At 40.1% G+C, this 21,096-nt stretch overlaps 2 protein-coding genes across 2 annotated transcripts; both read left to right on the top strand.

Annotated features, from left to right (window-relative positions):
- The first annotated feature begins 328 nt into the window (after positions 1 to 328).
- Positions 329 to 9,778, top strand: LOC142376593 (solute carrier family 2, facilitated glucose transporter member 11-like). Its single transcript, XM_075459999.1, has 12 exons — positions 329 to 352; positions 599 to 697; positions 1,456 to 1,616; positions 1,902 to 2,026; positions 2,114 to 2,243; positions 2,346 to 2,494; positions 3,933 to 4,120; positions 4,726 to 4,836; positions 6,488 to 6,589; positions 7,049 to 7,124; positions 7,602 to 7,729; positions 9,560 to 9,778. The coding sequence occupies exons 1-12, from the start codon at positions 329 to 331 to the stop codon at positions 9,776 to 9,778; spliced, it is 1,512 nt and encodes a 503-aa protein (XP_075316114.1).
- A 3,704-nt stretch (positions 9,779 to 13,482) lies between these two features.
- On the top strand, positions 13,483 to 20,210 carry LOC142376592 (solute carrier family 2, facilitated glucose transporter member 11-like). The gene is made up of 12 exons (XM_075459998.1): positions 13,483 to 13,503; positions 16,217 to 16,315; positions 16,543 to 16,703; positions 17,258 to 17,382; positions 17,468 to 17,597; positions 17,924 to 18,072; positions 18,813 to 19,000; positions 19,104 to 19,214; positions 19,387 to 19,488; positions 19,568 to 19,643; positions 19,755 to 19,882; positions 19,980 to 20,210. Exons 1-12 carry the CDS (start codon positions 13,483 to 13,485, stop codon positions 20,166 to 20,168), a joined length of 1,479 nt encoding a protein of 492 aa, XP_075316113.1. The 3' UTR covers positions 20,169 to 20,210.
- The last annotated feature ends 886 nt before the right edge of the window (positions 20,211 to 21,096 follow it).

Genomic DNA, 21,096 nt, shown 5'->3' with positions numbered 1-21,096 from the left:
TCTCTGCACGCGCGTTGCCGCTCATAATTGCTTACTGATACTGCGGGTATCACCATTTATTTATCACCACTATCGTTGTCATAAATCTTTGGTGAGGCGTTTAAAAAGTCCCGATGAAACACCTCCGAGGTGTTTGGCCGTATGTGCGTCAACCGGTGTTGATTGCGCAACTCCCGCCAATCACGAGTGGCCGCCAGCCGCACGCACATACAGGCGCGTGCTCACGTTAGGGATGAATGGGAACGATGTACGAAGTGGGCTAACCTCTGCTGTACTTATAGACCTGCGACAAGTCACTTTTTCCATCTCTTTACGACTTCGTTTAACAATGTCGCATGCAGGTGAACAGAAGGTAAATAGAGCTCCTTTGTTTGTATTTGCGGATGTACACTTGTTGCTGACTGTAGTTCATGTGAAGGGTTATTTCTGCTTTGGTATTTTAAGATAGTAATGATTCTTTAAAATAATGTTCCAGCCACAACACATGTAGATCAAACTTTCGAGTGGAGCAACACTCCAGTTGTCTCAGTATTTTCTAAACTGAATTATCCTCCTCACACATCCTCTTTGAAATTGATCTTTCTGTCTGTCTTGGTAGGGCATTCCTCTGACATTGGTGCTCATGGTTGCTTCTGCAGCCATCGGAGGAACACTTCAGTATGGCTACAACCTTGCTATAATGAATACTCCCACAATTGTAAGTTTTTGCACAAGTATGTCCCACACTTAGTGGGTAGTATAGTCATGTATGGAGATTAAAATAAAGTATATATTGTGTCCATACAGGCACTCATTTAACACTGTCAGTGTTGCTGTAAAGTGTCAGGAATGACTGTTCAAAAGTTAAATCTACCAGTATGGACACATTAACATTGACTGTTTGGTGAATTGATGTAATAATTGATGAAACATAATCACCACCTATGGACTCTGTTGTGTGATTCCTCTATGAACTGTGCAGACCAGCACCTCTGTAATTTCGCATTAAGGTCACAGTGTAACTTGGAACTAAAAACAATTAGGGTTTCTTGTTTCAGTAGAGTAGTCCTATTTGCTGTGATGCATCCCATGTTGTTGTGTGGCAGAAACGTTTTCTGAAGTCGATAGTTTTATGAAGCCAAGCAGCTGCACCGATAACCAACATAACCAAAATAAACTAACTAAAAAAGCACCAACAATTCTGAAATTGGCCCGTAGACACAAAAAGTCAATCCCGATCGTTCAGAATAGACTGCAGATGCAGAGTGACCAACAAGGTTGCTGTGGACCGAAAAAAAAAAGCACAACTTTTTGTGTGGATCACCATCGAAATGTAAACATGCAAAACCAAAAGAGAGGATCTACACAGGCAGAAATAAGTGTCAGTTTTAACTGCTGCTTCGGCCACACGTGTTCGTTTTAGGATTTCAGATCCTTTCAGATTTGTAAAGTTGACCTTCATCTCTGTCCTTACAGTTTATTCAAGCTTTTATCAACGAAACATTCCTGGACCGCTGGGAAATGCAGTTGGAGGACTACCAGGTAACGCTGGTGTGGACAATCATTGTCTCCATCTTCTCATTGGGGGGCTTTGCTGGTGCGCTCATTGCAGGACCTCTGACCATTCACTTTGGAAGGTAATATGAAATGGAGAAAGAGAGTGAATAATTCACATACAAATGAAGGGAGATTGTTCATTTACAGAAACTTTCTTTTTAATGTGGATGCATGCAACATCCTCTGACAACATCTCTATGTTCTTTGAAAAATAATGACTGCTGATTGAAGACGCGTTTGAACAGACAAATTGGAGAGAATAATGTTGATCTTTACAGGACAACCTTACCCACACAGTATTGTTTATCACAGATATGTTTTTTAGAACATAAAAATTAAACTTTATCCTCACTTCCCTCCACAAGAAAGAAATGTCTGCTGCTGAACAACATTTTTCTCATGACTGGCTCACTCTTAGCTCTGACAAGTAGAGCTGCCAGGTCATTCGAGATGATCATTCTCTCACGTGTCCTTGTTGGAATAAACGCAGGTATGTCAGTAAGCATTTCTCAAACTGAATATAATGTCTGATTACTGTCTGATTTAAATTGACATCATGCCTTTATTTGTTTTGAAGGAATCAGCATGAATGTGCAGCCCATGTATTTTGGAGAAAGTGCACCAAAGCACTTGAGAGGGGCCATCTCCTTGTCATCTGCTGTTTTCACAGCATTCGGTGTTGTGTTAGGGCAGGTGGTCGGACTCAAGTAAGCTCACTTTGTGTTAGACTGGCTAATCTTTGATGAACAAATTTCACTAGAATTGAAATACGTGCATAATAACACTCACACTGGATTGTTTATTTAAAGAGAGATTTTGGGCTGTGAGTCGTGTTGGCAGTACCTTCTTGCTAGTAATGCCATTCCTGGCTTCATTCAGCTTCTGACCCTGCCATGGTTCCCAGAGAGTCCAAGATACCTGCTCATAGACAGGGGAGACAAGGAGGCTTGTATTAATGGTAAGGATTGTTTTAATGTACTAAAACATCTCAATAATCTCAATGATTATGTTCAGTGCCTCAAGATTTAATTAGTCATAGTTTTTCAAAGGATGGGACTACCACAACATACTAACAGATTCAACTTTATGTCAAATTAAGGGTGCACAGAGAAAAGAGTTGTGTTGTGTTAGAAATGTCCACTCGATCACTCACTGTAGTGAACTCAAAAGTCATATAGTGAACTCAAAAGTGGGTGGGGCTGCATTTTGCATTTCATACAGTACTTGAACGCAGCAGTTCTTCATAATTATGCATTCAAAGTCACATGTTGCATAAACAAACAGATGCAAGATACAAACATGCAAAATCTGAATCATGAAGATGACATTTTTTGAGAATGATAGTGATACTTTTAAAAGAATAAATCTCATGGTAATTGTTCAGGAGAGACCCTGGCCAAGACAGCAGCATCAGCAGAGCTGCAACACAAAACACGCAATATTCCCCACAAAAGATATATAAAAATATAAAAAATCTTTTAGAGCCACGCTGATGTAAAAGATGTAAGGCTTTAAAAAGTGAGCTCCATTACAACTTACCCCTGATATGTGGACTGTTTTTGAATAACTCAGGTTTCAAATATGAATCCTGTACATATTTTACTATTAATTCCTCAAATTACGCATCTCATGCAGAAAAAGAGACGAACCACCTCACGGTTGAGAGACCTGTGGAGTTTCATTTACTCACCAGGCATTTTACATGGGTAAGGAAATCAAAATATTACTCTGTAAACACTGGCGCCAGCTAATGGTAAAAAGCGTTAGCGTGCTCCATTGAGCACAGTGCATGATTTTGACCCATGTAGCGTACAACATTTGCACACTACATTTTTTTATGTATCATGTAACGGAAATGTAGTTCACTGTATAGTGAATGAGACATTTCAGTTGAAATTTCGAACAGCACTACTAAATGGCTGACTCGCAACATAGTAACTGAGTGGACAATTTGAAAACAGCTCTTTTCTCTTCTGTGGGACACTCTGCTCCTGAACCACCACATATCACAATCACTCAGCTATTTAAACTAATAAGCTGACCAATCAGATCAGGCTTCTCAGGGACTGGGGCCCTAAAAGACACAGAAACCAAGAAGATGATAGGTTCTCCAACAATCTACTGTATCAAAAACAATTCTGTTCTCTTTGTATTAAAGCATGGAACTATATCTTATTATCTCTCAATCCAATAACTTAAGGTAAGAAAATATGCCATAACAGTGAAATTCTTTGCTGCAGGAATGCTTTTACTTTTAACTAAGAGTACATTTTGTTGGAAGATACTTATCTCGTCTGTTATGTTGTACAATTTGTCGGTACTTTTTTTGACTTCTCTTAAAAAATTACACAGGAAAGGGGGGGGAGCTGTCAATCACAAGTTTTTCTCCTTGTCAGCTCTTAGGCGTTTGCGAGGCTGTGAGGTCCAGAGCAGCGAGCTTGATGAGATCCTGCAGGAACAGGCCGAAGCCAAAGGCATGAGACCGAAGCGACCCTGGGAGCTTTTTACTGATCGGTCTGTGCGGTGGCAGCTCATCTCTGTCATGATTATCAGCAGTGCCATGCAGCTCTGTGGTAATGATTCGGTAAGAAGAAACTGGCATGCTCTCTCTAAACATTGTTATGATCCACAGGGTATGTATATTTATTGAGCTGCTGAAGGTGTGATTGGTTGAAACATAGTTGCTATTATCCAGTGTAACTGATCCTGAGGTACGGAGGCGGGATCAGATGTTCTTCTGGCCACAGTTACCTTTTGCAAAGTTGGAAAGTTGATTAGAAATTTGAGAAGATCCATCAGCGGTGTGTTCCATGTCTAGGTTTCATTACAGTGTGTTCCTACAGGGCACATTAATAATGTATGCTGATGATGAATCTCTCACCGTAATGCTCGATAAACACATGAAGACATTTTAATGTTTTTAATGTACACTGTGGAGTCAAGTCCATTGTCATCTATTGATCTATTCTCCTCACATTTGCAACCTGCATTTTAGTAGCAGAAAGTGCTGACAAAATATTCCTGTGCTTCAAAGCTTTAAACCACATGCTTGGCAGGGTTAGAGAGGACTTTGTATTAACACAGTTACTCGATGTACAAATATTCGCATAATCTGCTTATCAGGAATTAAACACTAGTAGAGAGCAATGATTCTCTGATATATTTTCACATCCTCTGTCCTTTTCGCAGATTTACTTCTATGCATCATATGTGTTTAAAGAGGCTGGCATATCTGAAGATAAAATCCAGTATGTCACAATTGGCACCGGGACATGTGAATTCACGGCCTGTATAATGTGTGTAAGTATCCGTCATCAAAACTCACTTTATGTAACCAGCTGGAAACAAAAGGAGACTGTTGTTCGCAGTCTTTATTAAGCTTTTATAAAAGAAGCAAAGAGCTGAGAATAGCCTCAAACCCTGAACACAGAGCAGGTTTGATATCTCTTTTTACTGAAATTGCGTGAGATTAACATGATATAGCAGCACTTAACAGCAGGGGACACAAGTTTTCGTATAGCTTCCAGGAAATGTCTCACACAGTCTTGATATTAGTCCTAAATGATCAACATAAACAAGTAGTTTCTGGATATCTCTGACTAGACAATAAGGTCATGTTGAAGAAATACTTAAACATTTTGGGATATATGCATACCAGTATTCTCTTTCTTGAGAAAACTAGGCCTGTCAGTTATTACATAATCTCATAATTGCTATTATTCTAAAAAAAATCATATGGCATTTATTACTAATATTATTGTTTTTATTCATACCTATAAACAGCCAAATAAAATTAACTGAACTATGTCCCATGTTTTAGCTTAAATCTTGAATGGAGTCATTTTAATATTGTCATCTTGTTTCCTTCTGTACCTGAGTGAAGAATTAGCACCACCTGCTGCTTCTTAAGAGGCTTAACTTGTAACATATGAGCGACTGCATTCTGGTGGCCCTCTATTTCCGTTAGTTAGATGGATATTGGATCACATTTTTGGTTGAAGCTTGAAGAAAAAGAGGGATCCCAATAACCTGGGCGAGGCTATTTGTTGCAAGAATTAACCCAAAAAAGGAAAAACAAAATCAGATCCCATCAACCCATCTGCTTTTCCAGCTGGGGTAATCAGTTGATGAAACACAGGTGTGGTGCAATTAGGGAACTAAGCACGGGTGTAAACGAAAGTCAGGAAGCAAAACTAACTGTGGAACACAAGGGAAACCTATTTTCAAAACACAACAAGAAGAACATTAATCAAGACACAGAACATAAAAGATAAAAATCCATGAACCCCGAAACTTGATCCAGATCGACCACAAAACCACAGACCATGGCACCTTCATAAGGTGCGTCATAAACTAATCAAATCTGTAAATGCAATTATTTTTCTGATAATTACTCTTCAACTCAAATTTAATGATTATGACAAGCCTAGACACGGCGAGATGAGTAGATCTATCCTTTTACAAGGAAAGGTAGTTCTGGGCCAAGCTGCCCCCTCCCAGCGATTCCAGAAAAAAGCTCAAGAGATACTTCATTATTTTGTGAAGGGAAGTAGTGATACAGTTCTGCAGAGATATGATAAAGGCTCCCTGTCTCTGTGCCATATCCCAACCTTACAGCTCATAAGGAAAAATAACTGCTGCTACTGTAAGACATAATTGGCTGTAAGCTCAGCTCTATTTCTGAACTACGTCACATCAACCTTTAGGAAAAAGTATCAAAAACACTTATAGACCTCATAGCCGGTAAATTCCTTTGTTCAGTCGTCTCCTTTTTTCAGCTCTACATTTTCGCTCTACATTTGCACAAACCCGACAAAGTTTTAATAAGGTCACACCACGCTTTGTAGAATTTCCCTTTGTCTTAGGGTGGGATATAGCTTGTAGTATCACACCCATTAGGGAACAAGAACGCACAACAATCACCTCCAATTAATATTTTTGACCCTTTCAGAACTTGCTGATTGAGCGCAAAGGCCGGAGGTTTATGTTGGCGGGAGGGTTCATCCTCATGACCATCTGGGCCATCGTCTTCACAATCGCTCTGTCATTACAGGTGATTATCTGACTTTTTCACTTTAGTTCAGCAAGTCCTTCTAGGGTAGATTTTGTCACATCGTAAACTTTAAGAGATGAACATTCGTGAAGTACTTTACAGTGCTGAACTGCAGAGTTTTTCACCCATTTTGTATTGTGCGTGATGAGACACTAAGATTGCAGGACTTTTCCAAGACATTTTAGTGTGACGTCTCACCACCAGGAGGCATCATGAGTCAACATTCAGGCAAGGTTTATACCGCATTTAGATTAGGGAAAGATTCATCTTCATAAGATGAAAGGGATCTTTTTCTCAGCATTAGTTGAGTTTTTAAGCTTTACAGCTACGCTTACTTGTGTTAATATCAACACTGTTTGTTCATTCAGATGTTAATGATATATTCAGTTGGTGGAATGTTTGATCCGATTTCTTCCTGTCCATGTGTTGTTTCTCCCCTTTCCCCTCATACACAAACAGAGTTATATATCCTGGATGTCTTACCTGAGCATGGCCTGCATCTTCACCTACATTCTCAGCTTTGGCATGGGACCAGGTCAGTTAAACAGCTTTTTAATCAGAATTTTACAAGATACACAGTCTAAAAATGTCCCAAGATTCAACAATCACATGTGTTTCAAATACAATATACATAATTGATCGTTTTCTTTAGTAATCGATCATACCAACACATTCACAGCTGTTAATCTTTTTTCACCAAGTCCTGAAATGTAAGTATGCTACAGTAAAATATTGTAATGCTTACAATGCGAGCGCATAAACTGAAGACACTGTTAACACAAGAACTCCTTTCTGAATGCACATTGCAGATGACAGAGTATGCCACAGGGAACCATGATGGCTTTAGTGGCGTAACTGTATTATGCTGACAGACAAATCACACTAATCTTTATGATTATGTGATTTGTGATGTAACTCAAAAGTGAACCGTGTAAACCAAACTTCTGTGAGGGACGGGAAAATGAGGCTGACTGGGATTAACGTTTTTCTTTCTTTTTTTTTAATCTCTCAGCTGGAGTGACCGGCATTCTTCCCACAGAGCTCTTCAACCAGACCACACGGCCAGCAGCCTACACGATTGCTGGCTCCATGATGTGGATCAACCTTTTCATTATTGGAATGCTCTTTCCCTTTATAGTGGTCAGTCTGCTGCGAGACAGGCATCACAGGCATAACACTCCTGCAGTAAGCATAAATAAGTGAGAAAGAAAGGAAAAAGTCTTCAGAGCTTTGCGTCCTGTTGAAGTCGAGAGAACATGAGACTAAGGAGCAGGTTGAGTAGATCAAACACGTGGTTTTAGAACTGGTGAAACAGCAAATTGCAGTCACACTCCAACACTCATTCTTGTACATCATCACATTGGAATGGGTGTCATAGGGGGTTTATAGGGGGTCAAATGTGATCCGAAACAGAGAAACAACCTAGTGGGTGTTGAAGATGGAGAGCCACAAAACATGTAAACCCAGAGCATAGATTCGCTCCAAGAATAATGTCTCAATTCAAAAGGGTTTTATTGCCAATGAAAGTCAGCAGGTAGTGCGAAAGTAGTTCAGGTAGAGATGGGGGTAGAGATGGAGAGCTGGATGTCAATACTGGCTGGACTGGTTTCCAGGCTGGAGTTTGAGCAGGTCAGTCTGTAGAAAAGAGAGAACTGAGTGCAAAGGAGGGTATAATGTTCACAGCAAGAAATGCATAGGAGGCCAGTAAGGACATAATTACAGATTGAGTGGAATCCACAGTCTGTGTGGCGGGCAGGACAGAGTATATCAGGGGGTCTTCAGTATTGATGTGATTCCTGTATTAGTTAGTAAAAGAAGGAATCGAAAACAGTCAACCTGCTGGGTGAATCTATCTAATCTGTTAACGGTACCACATACAACTCAGAATACAACAGAGACCAGTGTAAACCTTATTTAAGCCTTATTTAAAGATACATTCCAGTGTAAAGAGATCTCATTTGGTGAATTCACTTCTTTTGAATATCTTAGTTTTATTTTAAAGGGTGTTCTTAAAATCCTGTTCTTAATCATTTACTGATTAAGAACTCCAGGATCTCCAGGATCCTGTGCAAGTTTTATTGATGAATTTTCTGAATTATTGTCTGTTATATCGACTGATTTTAACCATTTTATCTTGACCAGGGATTTTAACATTCACATAGATAACATGACGGATGGTAATGCCAAAGTATTTTCTTCTGTGCTGGACATGTTTGGTTTGTGGCAACATGTAACAGAACCTACCCACCTTCGAGGTCACATTCTGGACCTGGTCATTTCTAAAGGTGTTGATATTTCTTCTGTTGTGGTTTTTGTACCATTTTTGTATTGATTAAATAAGACAGGTTAGATTGTTAGTTAAATAGTCATAGAAATTATGGGCCTCTAAACCTTTTTTAGGAATTCATTTGGAGATATGAAACGAAAACCCCATTCAACAAGAATCCAGTCACACTTATACTGAGCTGTGATGTGCGACACTTTAACTCGCGTACTTGAGCTATCATGTTCTAATCACGTAGCCTATTGCAGAGGCTGAATGGCACCTGTATTTACTGGCACTGACGGTAACAACAGATCGCTTAACACTACATGTAACTGTTCCAGTCATTATAGCAGCACAGAAATAAAGGCACAGAAACATTTACATAATTGTGGTTTCCTGAAAATGAAAAATAGCAAGCAAACTAAAGTAAAGATAGTCTCAAACACCTCTGAAGTTTAAAAATGTGTAGATACTGTATAATCTAATTAAGACAAACCATGAAATGAAGTATTCAGGAGCAAGATTGGCGTGTGGGAGGACTGAACTCCACAATGTAAAATGAGGGCTCATGGTTTTATCTTTTCTCATCATTACACTCTGAGATATTGCTTTTAATTAAAGTTTAAGATCATTCCTAACAATATAAAACTTATTCTTCAAACTATAAAGGGAACTTACTCAACATGCATGTCTTTTCTTCGCAGAGCGGATTGAAGGACTACTGCTTTGTGCCTTTCGGAACCGTGTGCCTGTTGTCTGCGCTGTACATCATTCTGTTTCTGCCTGAGACCAAGGGGAAATCTTTATCAGTCATCACAAGTGAATTCCACAAGCTCAACTTCAAAGGCCAGGACAGAAGTTTGGAATCACTGCAACAAGCCGAGTATCAGCTGGGCGAAGTGTGTCATTCCACGGCCTTGTAGATTAACTTTTTCCCCTGAAACAATCTGTTTCACCGTGTGCCTCACTTTGACCTAATCTGCCTCAGCTGGAAGGAGACATGCAGCCTCACAGATACCGCTGAGAAACACATAGCTTGACTCAAACTCCTTTATCTGGAGTGTTTTCTATCTCTATAATTTGCACATTATTCTTTACTGCTCTTTCTGATTGATAGTTGTGTCGGAAAGGTCACTGAAACCCCTGTGGTTTTAATTCTGTGGCAGAAAAGATCAAACCCTGAGCACAGGAAATGGTAAATATTTTTATGTTAAAAGACACAGCTAACCACTTAAGCACTTACAGACACCTTTTGCCGAGAAGAAATTGTACATTGGATACATTTTTTATTTTTTTTTCTAATCTAATAAAGCAATAAAAACCATTTGTCTCCCATGTCCGAAACATCAGAATGTTGCATCTCTCTACAGGGTACCAAACTTTGTGCTTATCTGTTCACCTATAAAACCATGTTGTTGATTTATTTATGCTTCATTAGGTGAAACAGCATAACTGATGGAATTCAGTTAAGTAAATTAATACTATTATAAAGGAATAGATGTACGGCCCTGTGATGGACTGGTGACCTGCCCCCCAGCAAACCTAAATCTTATAAAGTGGGTATAAGAAAAAGGGATGAATGGATAGAAAATTAGAATAACCTTCATAATCCCATGAGTGAGAAAATCGCACGTGACAGAGCTCTGAGATGGAGGAATATACACAAGATAGATAAACAAATGCAAAATGGCATACACAAGAGGTAAAATAGTATGTACAATGTGTGAACATGGTAGGATGCAGGAGAAACAGTAAGTAGCAGTGATGATGAGTGACTCTGCTCATGTGGTGTTATGGAGTGTGACAGCTTTCAGTAAGAATGACCTGCGGTAGCGTTCCTTCCACTGCGGGAGTAAAAGTCTGTTGCTGAACGAGCTGCTCAGAGCCCATACCGTCACACGCAGGGGGTGGAAGGGGTTGTTCCTGATGGATGTTAGCTTTGACAACATCCTCTCCTCACCCACCTGCTCGATGGGGTCCAGAGGGCAGTCCAGGACAGAGCTGGCTCTCTTAATCAGCTTATTGAGTTTCCTCCTGTCCCTTTCTGCCATTCCACTGCTCCAGCAGACCACACCATAAAAGATTGCAGACACTACCACAGTGTTACAAAAAGTCCTTAAGTTGAATAGATATTCGCATGATAACGTGAGGCCTTTAGAATATAAAACATGCAAGTAAAAGTACAGTCAATGCGGTTCAATAAATAATGTTAACAAAAACTGCAATGACCTGCAAATCCCATAAACCAATAGCTTACTTACAATAGAGCATAGAAAACATATAGAATGTCAGAAAGGCACATTTTTATAAATATTAGTTAATTTTGTATTTGATCACAGCAACATATTTAAAAAAAAGTTGGGACAGGGCCATGTTTACCACTGTGTGATCAGAAAATGGTCTGGAAAGGAGGAGACTACTCATTAGACCTTTGGGAAATGAATGTTGTCCCATTCTTGATAAAGGATTCCAGCTGCTTAACAGTCCTGGATCTTCTTTGTCATGTTTGGTGTTTCATGCTGCAAAGATTCTCACTTGATGAAAGGTCTGGACTGCAAGCAGGTCAGTCCAGCACCCTCTTCAACTGCAAAGCCATGCTGTTGTACTTGGTGGAGTAGCTGCACAGCACTGCCTTGCTCAAATAATCAAAACTCCTGAAATTTTTGACTCATTGGTAGAAAAAGATCTTGTTTAATGGAAATTACGTGTTTTATGTGATAAAAAATTTTTATGTGATAACTGAAAAGAAATTCTACACTTATTGTCAAGCGTTTTGTTTTGTTTCGTAAAAAAGGAAAATGTCTGGCTTGCAGTTTAAAATTGTCTTGCTGATATGTGCAAGGCTTTACTTACAAAATAATTAGCCTGGATGGAAGCATGTGCAATTCTATAACCTGTATTTGCCTTTCAGCGCCTTTTCCAGATGTGCACCCCTGTACCATCAGGGATGCATTTTGAACTGAGCACTGTTAACGAGCGAGTTAGCAAAAAGATTAGTATGGTAGTAGATTAGTAATCTACCATTTTTTAAACATTTTTTTTCATGTGGAATTAGTGGAATTGTTTAATACTTAAAGATATCTGTGTTTCTCTTTTTTCAGGGAAGAAATACTGTGGATAAAAATGATTTAATTGACAGAAAAGTTTTTCCAAGTTCAAAAAGCAGACAAATTGCAGCAATTAGATAACGAAACACTGTGCAGCTTCAACACTAGTTTGAAAGACAAATAGATAGATTTTTAAGTTATTTTCATTTTATTTAGGCAACATTGATTTGGAGACTTGAAGATTAGTTCAGACTTTTTACACACTCATTTTCAAGCTCACCATAATCAGCTCAAGATCTTGAGAAGCCAAATCCCATTTCCTCGCAATAACATATGATCGAGAGAGAGAGAGAGCAAAAGATCAATTTCTTGTTAAAATGAGATCAAATATCTCCAGGTAACAGAATAATCAAGTCAGAATCTGGAGATAACAACAACACAAAGGCCTCTCTCGGCTTCCGTAAAATGGAAGGATTACAACTCAAGATATTTGTTACTTGAGTTGCGGCTGTAGCTGCACTCAGTCCTGCGCATGTTGTGGGCAGCTTTTCAAGAAAAAGGACCTGTGAAAAAGATCACCCTGCACATCACTCTACAACGGTAATTGTTTAAAGTTACTCGATGAATTGTCCTTTTACAAGGAGCAAAGAAGCAGATTAGAGGAATCATTAATCCTGATTTGAAGATAAACCCCAGAGTGTGGAAACAATTTGGAAAGCGGTGGAAGAAAATGACGCAGATTTAAAGCTGAATTTTGTGTTCATGAAACCAAAGCCCATTGATAATATTTCTGTTTGGTATGATGGGGGAACCGTGAAAATGCTTACATCTGTACCTTCATTTAAGCAATTTAGCCTAAATATTGGAACAAGTGAATGTGATGTTGTCATATGACCGGTAGGATGTTGCCCAGGTTAGATCAACAGCTTAAGACCCCTGCTGGAGAAAGAGGCTTCAAGAGTTGCACAATACAACCATTAAAACATAAACAGCTAATACTGTATGCTCTATATACACGGTATAGTCAGGTATTATTAATATGTCTGTGTAGGTGTGCATGATGCCAACATTTCTGAGCTTGATGCAGATATGTACATTAATGCGAAGCAAACCCTTCATGAAGTGACAGATGCCATCAAACCCTGCATTACTGATTATATATAATGTACAAGCTCTTTTAAACCTTAAACATGATGCAGATAGCTGAGGATGCTCTTGTGCTCACGTCAGACTTGCATGCACTGTTTACCCTGTCACTCTGTGATTTGTAATGTTCATGTGAACACTTGTTCTTTTAAGCCTTCTCTCTCCCTAATGAAGGTATTATCTAACCAGTTGGCAGAATATACTGGCAGGACATGCTGCGCTTGTAACAACCACAGGAATCAGCCAGACAGACCAGGTTTAATCTGGAGCAGCGTTTGTTCATCCCTATCGCTCACGTCAAAACATGACGATCGTACTGTAATAGCGTGAATGGACAACCAGAGCCTACTGAAGTGTAACTCCACGTGACGTCCTTTAAATATGCTGGACATCCACTCCTTCTGCAGCCAGCTTCCACACAGCCAGCACAAAATATGGAGCTTGCATCCAAGAAGGTAAGTGGACATTGTTGCATTGCAAAACTTTGTGTGGTTTGAAGTTTTTGCATGAACTTTTCTGCATCTGTAAATCCTACCGTCTCTGAGAGAGTACTTTATAATATTGTGACAGCGTTAGATAAAACCTCCAGGTATCCATGTGTGATTATAGCGTTTAAAAAGCAGACACACGAGAGAAATCCTTTAGATATATCTGACAATATCTGGAGGTTAAACACACATTTGCATTCAGCATCAAATAAAGTGCAACATGTTTAAAAATTGTGGTGATTTGTGATGTTGGACCTTTTGTGCTATTAGTGGTTGGCAAATGATGAATGTAACAAAAATTGTTCTTGTGTCCGGAGTTGTCACTACTTGTAACTACTTGAAACTTTTTTTAAAAGCATGTTTGATACAATCTCAAGGTAACAGAATGTTCTGCAGTCAGAGTAGCTATAATGTAGGAATGTCAGTTTTTCTTTTCTTTTATCAGGGTCAACTCTGAGTCTCAATATGAGTGGAAAGAATATCTAAAAGACAGCTGGGTTTTGTGAATCCAGCCCCTCCAATAGATTATTTTACACTATGTTCTTATAAATGCTGAAAAACTTGGAATATCCATCACTGTTGACTTACATGACAGTATATGACACATTTAAGGATGAAATCTTACCATCACAAATGGGAACCATGAGATTCTGTCTGGCTAAATCCAGACTAAAAAAGATCCTATTCTATTTTCAATTGTTATATCTGTGGATTTTCAAGAAAATTATAAATCTGACTAATGTTAGACTGAAACAAGTTCACAACAAAGAGATGCTTCCAGTCCAAACTGTTACCCAGAACAGTGAGGTGACTTTTGTGTTTTCTAGTCATCTTTAATGATCCAAACATCAAAAGTCGACTTCAGTTAATGTTACCAAAAACTCAACTGCATTTGCTCAGAGGCAGACTTCGAAAAACCTGGGAACATAAAACAAAAACTGTTCGTAGCTCCAATCCTTTACTTTCACGAAGACAAATGGTCAATACCACAATCTAAAACATTATCTTACAGGTGGAAGGCCGAATACAAAATACTTATGTGACAAGGAGCGGAGTAAAGGATGAAATTTTTTAAAGCCAACAACGCCACCTGGGGACTTACACCCCAGGATATGACAACTGAAACCCAATTGCTGTAAGGACAACAGGGTCGTGACTGAGGAGGCAGAGACAGTAAAGCAAAGAAAGAAAATATATTTATTGAAGATAATATTTATGAATAAAACTTAAGTAAAGCTGCTGCGAAGAAACGAGAGAAAAGGGTTAAACACAAGACGAATTTAGTAAAGTATTTTTATGAACAGAAAGCTAAAAGGCCGGCTATAACAATATTAAAAACCAAATGACTAACAGAGAATTAAAATCAGTGGGCTGGGGTCTCAGTGGAAGGCATACTACTGGATGTGTGTCTCTTTCTTAAGCTGGGGTGCAACACTACAATTGAAAAGCCACCACAAACACAGTAAAAGTGCCCCAGTGTACTTGCATGCCAAAATGGAAGTGAGGTCCTCACCACACTTGGAATAAAATATTGAATAAATACTGCATATGAAAGTTGCACAGCAATACAAAACATTTGTGTAACGTGTATGTTTTTTTTGTGACAAGTACTCCACATCGAATTTGATCACTTTCAAAGGGAATTTCAGTGTTGTGGGGCCTGCGCACTCTTCCTAACCCACTCGTGTGTGAGTGTTGCGCGACACCAGAACGGATCTGCGCCGGTGGGACATGCGACCAGTTCGCTCTGAGTTGAAATAATCTGTGACGACACGTCGTCTGCAGCGATGGGTGCGATTTGCTCGTTTACACTAGCCTGGGAATTCCCATTCTGCTTTGCGCGCCATTTCATTCACACTGCAAAGGCAGCCTGGAAACCACCGCCCTTATTTTGCCTGAGTTAGGGAACCAATCACAGAACGGGGGGGGGGCAGCAAGACGATGACGACGTCTATGCGCGACACCGAAGCTTGTAGAGTGTTAATCCAACATGGCGGCGGACACAACGTTACCGTTCGATGCAGAAAGTGGATTAAGTAGCTTAGAACGCAAGTTTACTTTTAAAAAAGAGCAACGTTTGGCGTTGAAAGATTTCAGCGCAAAGCAGCATGGGAAGAACCTGACGCCATTTGATAGACATTCGTAGCGCCCAATAAACGGCTCTAGGCATTCGTAAACCACGCCTCAAATACGAGAAAATGCACACCTAGTTCCCAGACCACCATCTCATCGAGATGTGGACGCGTCAGCCAGGTTACGTTTACACCCCAGTTCCTCTACTCTGCGTCCCACCCCTGCAGCGAGCACTGCGCATGTGCAATCCCATGTGTCCAGACTGGGAAGGTCTGATCAAATCTGATAAAATCTGATCAGACGCAACTCGAGACACTTGCCTTCAAATAAGAAAAATGCATAAATTATTTAAAGTTGTTCGTGTTTTGTGAAAGTTGTAAAAAATTTTCTCAAGATGTTTTTTTCCATTGGTAAAATATCTATATCCGTAATAAACATACGAAGGCGCAGTGAGGGGAATCTGTCAGGGAGGGACTACAGGAGGAGATGGTGGAAGTCATTTAAAACCATTGCACACGTTTGGGGCCTTTGTTTCGGTGATACATTCAGAAAGTCACCACTGTCAGTATATCAGTCAAAATCAATCACTTCTTCTGTGTCATGTCAGCTGCAGTACTGGAGGCTTTACCTGCTGTCGCTGGTGCTGGGAATCGGAGGATCGTTTCAGTATGGGATCCAAGTTTCTCTCATCGCTTCTCCAGCAGAGGTGGGATCTGTTAGATCTGATGCAAAGAGTGCATGGCATTTATCATTCATTTGCCATGAGGTGTATTTACAAACTACACCATCTGTTATTAGACACAAACATAGAAGAGCATCAAAATGCCTCAAAATGACACTGGTCGGGGTCCTGAACTTCAGAAAACTTTAACCAGCTTAAGTATCAGGTTTGGCTGCTTCAGACACCTGTTGACCTCTCTGACCTTTCTGCAGCATGTTCAGAGTTTTGTGAACTACACATGGATACTGAGGTATGGCTCTCCAGTGGGTGAATCCACCAACCAGCTCATTTGGTCCTTCATCGTGGCTGTGTTGAGCCTAGGAGCCTGGGCTGGAGCGATTCACAGCGGCAGCCTTCCTGTCACTTATGGCCGGTGAGAGACTAACATATATGCACAAGCGTTTTGTTGCTCTTTTGGTGCCCGTTTTGTTTTTAATTAATTGTCTCGAAGGAGAAAATCCATCACGCTGCTTCATCATCATCATCATCATCATCATCATCATCATCATCAGACGTTCATCAAAGCATTGCAATGAAGACATGTGTGGACAAAACTCTGATGAATGCCCAGGAGGCCTGAAACATTAGTATGACCAATAAATGGTGATGCTGAGCCACTGTTGGAAAATGCAGTTAAAACCAGAAAATCAAACATATTCTCAATACATGAATAAACTCAGATCAAGCGAGTTCAGGTTCTGTTTAAAGCTGTTCAATCTTTATTGGAATAAACGGAGCTGTTTCATGCATTTTTACCGAGCCGAGGCAACCAGGCAGTTGGCTCTGATTTTGTCATCTACCTGTGGGTTAAACAACAAATCCGTGCATTGAATATCGACATCAAAGCTGAATGGCAAACATTCATGGAAACTGGAATAAATGACTCCTTAAAACTCATCTAAAAAGATATTTCCCCTGATTTTGTAGAAAAAAGGCTCTCCTGATTAACAACGTGGTGGCAATCGTTGCTGCACTGTTCATGGTTTTCAGCCGAATGGCAAACTCTTTTGAGATGATCTTGCTGGGAAGATTTCTCTATGGATATAATGTTGGTATGTCCCGATGTCGTGTAGAGTCTGTACGTTTTGCTTTGGCCATTATCTTCCCTTCCCCTCCTCACCTTGTTTCTCTCCACAGGTCTCGGCCTCAGTGTTCACCTCATGTATCTTGGGGAGAGTTCACCAAAGGAGCTCAGAGGTTTCTTGACCCTTACGAGCTCAATCTTCATTGGTTTTGGAAAAGTCACAGGTCAGATAATTGGCATCAAGTAAGGACTCACTACTTTCACATGTACACGCACGAAAAGGTAAAACATGTGTTCAGACAAAGAGGACAGGTTACACCTCTACGCACAACCACTGCTCTTGCACAGTTGTTTCATGCTGTCATCAAAACCATGATGACAATACTTCCAGTTTAAAGTACAACACAATATATTGTGTATATTGTTTATATCTCTTCCTGTATATGGTGATCCTAAAGCTAATTGTAATATTGTCTCTGGTATGTTTCCTTGCTGAGCTGTTTAATTTCTCTTCTCTCAAACCCATTGGGTTTCTCCTCTAATTCGTCTTTATCTCATGCTGCGTTCAGGGAGCTAATGGGAACAGAAGAAATGTGGCCATACCTCTTGGCTGTCAGCGGTATTCCAGCCATCCTGCAGTTTATGATGCTGCTTCTCTTCCCTGAGTCGCCTCGATACCTTTACATCGATAAAGGTGACATTGAAGGCAGCAAAAAAGGTGGGTTGACACAGCAGACTCTGGATCTGAATCTTAGAAAGGGACGATATCAGATCCGATGGCACATTCAGAAGTCTTAATGTCAGGAGGTCTATAAAAGGGTAAGTTAAAGGCAAGGCTAACGATGGCGTATTCACCCTCAAAATGATCAAGGATGTCATTTTTCATTAATCTTTTAGCTCACCTTACCGTAAACTGAGGTCTCATCAGCAATTTGATGTCTGACTATTCAACATATCGTCACAAAGCCGAGATCTGTTTCTATCAAAGGTGCCAAACAGCCGGCAAATTTTGAGAACGCCTTGACAAAATGTCAAATACGGGGAATAATTAAATAACCAAAAGATGATCTGCTGCTCACACAGGAAAAAAAAGGTCAAGAGGACACATTTCTGTAATATGTTATAACAACTTTCTTTTTGAATGTCTAACTTTTATGGTTAAAAAAAAAGGGAGCAAAATTAAATTCGTAATGTATCAAACACATGTGGTCAAACACCCTTTTTTTCTCCAAACTTACCTTCGCTCAAACTTTTACTTTCTTAATTTTGTAGTGAGGAAACAGAAAGAAAACAATGACGCATGTGTAAAATAAACTGCCCCAGGACAAACGTTGCTCTTAAAGCGTGTGTCTCCATGCTGTGGACGGATGGTCCACAGTAATTGTGCCATGTTTTTTGTGGTTGTTAGATGTTTTTTTACGTAATTAACACACGTGCCTTTTTAAATGTGTGCGATAGCCCTACAGTGGCTGTGGCAGGAGGACAACTTGAAGCAGGAGCTGGACGACATGGAGATAGAAAGGGAGGGCATGCAGGGGGAGACGGCTAAGACGGTGAAGGATGTGCTCTGCTCTCGCTGTGTCAGGTGGCAGCTGCTGACTCTCGCCATCCCCTGTGCTGGTGTTCAGTTTTGTGGCATCAATGCTGTACGTTTGTTTCAGCTTTCTGACACAACAACCGAAAAAGCTGATTTGCTTTTGTTCCATTTGTGCTATCCAGTGGAGTTTCATCTGTCATTGTCTCCTTCAGCTGTACTTCTACGCTTTTGACATCTTCCATGAGTCAGGAGTACCAGAGGACCAGATGCACTACTTGGCTATTGGTATTGGAGCAACAGAGCTCATCACCATAACCCTGTGTGTACGTATTGGTGAAAAACAACACGAATTTGACTCCTAAGAGGTCCGAGTTCTTGGACGAGTCTGAATTGTGGATTGCTTGTTATGCCCTAAAAGTACAGGAGAAATGACTACCAGACTAAATATGCTTACTCTAATGGACTTCCATCATCTGTATCTCTGTTGTGTCTCAGTCCTTCTTGATAGATCGCGCAGGCAGAAAGAAGCTGATGGGCATTGGCTATCTAATGATGGGTGTCACCATGTGTGCACTTACTGTCATGCTGTCTATCAAGGTAAACACGGTGAGACACGGCACGGCTCCTTCCTGCTTTATCATGGAAGATAAATTCGAACAATTGTCTCTCTCCACAGGAAATGAGTCCACAGATCCCCTATGTGAACATCGCCCTGATCTTTTGTGTCATTTGCATTTATGGACTTGGGCCTTGTGAGTCACTTTATTCGTTCCCCACACCTCATATTACAAGTTTGAGCATCCGTACTTGTGATTTGATCAAGCGTGTCATCTTAGTGACTTTATCATGTTTAAATCTTCTAGCTGGCGTGTCTATGGCTCTGCCTGCTGACCTTTTCCTACAAGCCTGGCGTCCTTCTGCCTATGTGATCAGCGGGACCATCAACTGGCTCGGCATGTTCCTGATTGGGATGTTGTTCGGCTACGTAGTGGTGAGATATCCACAGCGAATGCTCTACAGTCCGTTTCCACTTCATATCTGCATTTGTTTATCCAACGCTACGTGTTTTTGTTTGTTCATCCACACAGGATGGGCTCGGGCAGTTCTGCTTCCTGTTCTTTGTGGCTTACTCCTTCTTCAGTGCAGCGTTTGTGATGTATTTTGTCCCAGAGACCAAAGGAAAGACTATGGTAGAAATCATGGAGGAATTTAACAAATTGAACTACAAGAACAAGGTGGATGAGTTGGAAAGCACTGACGTATCGACTAAATTATAACTTTTGTCCGTCTGTTGTTTTTTCTTTGTTTATCCATTTGTTTTTCTTCCCAGATTTTTTTTTGCATTTGAGCATTCTGCTGTGGAGGGAATAAATGTATTCATCAATTTAACTTGTGGTCATTTTATATGAGGGTGTGTTGGGGGATGAGGGGGGGGGGGGGGGGGGGGCAAAGATCAAAGGTCAATTTTCACCTCAAATTCTTTATTTAGAAGCACATGAGTTGACTTTCAAATGAAAATATCCTCCAACTTTGGCACATTTAACAAATATTCACATTTGTTTGCCAGTGTCGGGCGATTCCCCATCTGAGGGTATGGTCATGCTGTCCAACTGGAATCTATGCGTCTCAGATTAGTCAAACTATGAACTCTGATCTGCAGGTTGGTGTGAGTTCATGCATGTGCTTTCACCTGCCCAAGCATGCAGACAATGGGTGGCACTACACAGCACCGGTTCAGCATCCGTCATCAATAACTTTAAGACGAGTTAGACTTTCAGCTGCAGTTTATTTGATGCTTGTCTCTGCACCAAGAAGAGTTGAGACTCAATAACAGAGTACAAAAACAAATATTTATAGAAAAGTAAGCTTATAGTGAAATATGTCCAAAGACATCATAACAAAACATGTAGCTCACATGTTTTAAGAGCAATCTCGTTGAATACAATGATAAAATACCAAGTTAACATATTGTACATTTTGCGCTTTCATACAAAAGTGTCAATGCAAGTCACTCTGTACAATTCTTACCCTTTAGAAAAGAGGACCTTTTTTAATCCACTGCTGTGCACAATCAGTATTTGGAAGGCACTTTGCAACAGACCAAAAGCAGAAAGCAAAACATTTAGGCCTAAGAGATTTAAAAAAAACAAACAAACAAAAAAAAACTTTAACTATTGAGTACCAACATGAAAGAAACAAATCACA

This window comes from Odontesthes bonariensis, chromosome 3 (genome assembly GCF_027942865.1).
Source record: "Odontesthes bonariensis isolate fOdoBon6 chromosome 3, fOdoBon6.hap1, whole genome shotgun sequence".
In the NCBI taxonomy this organism is placed as follows: domain Eukaryota; kingdom Metazoa; phylum Chordata; class Actinopteri; order Atheriniformes; family Atherinopsidae; genus Odontesthes; species Odontesthes bonariensis.
This window is presented reverse-complemented; position numbering and strand designations above follow the sequence as displayed.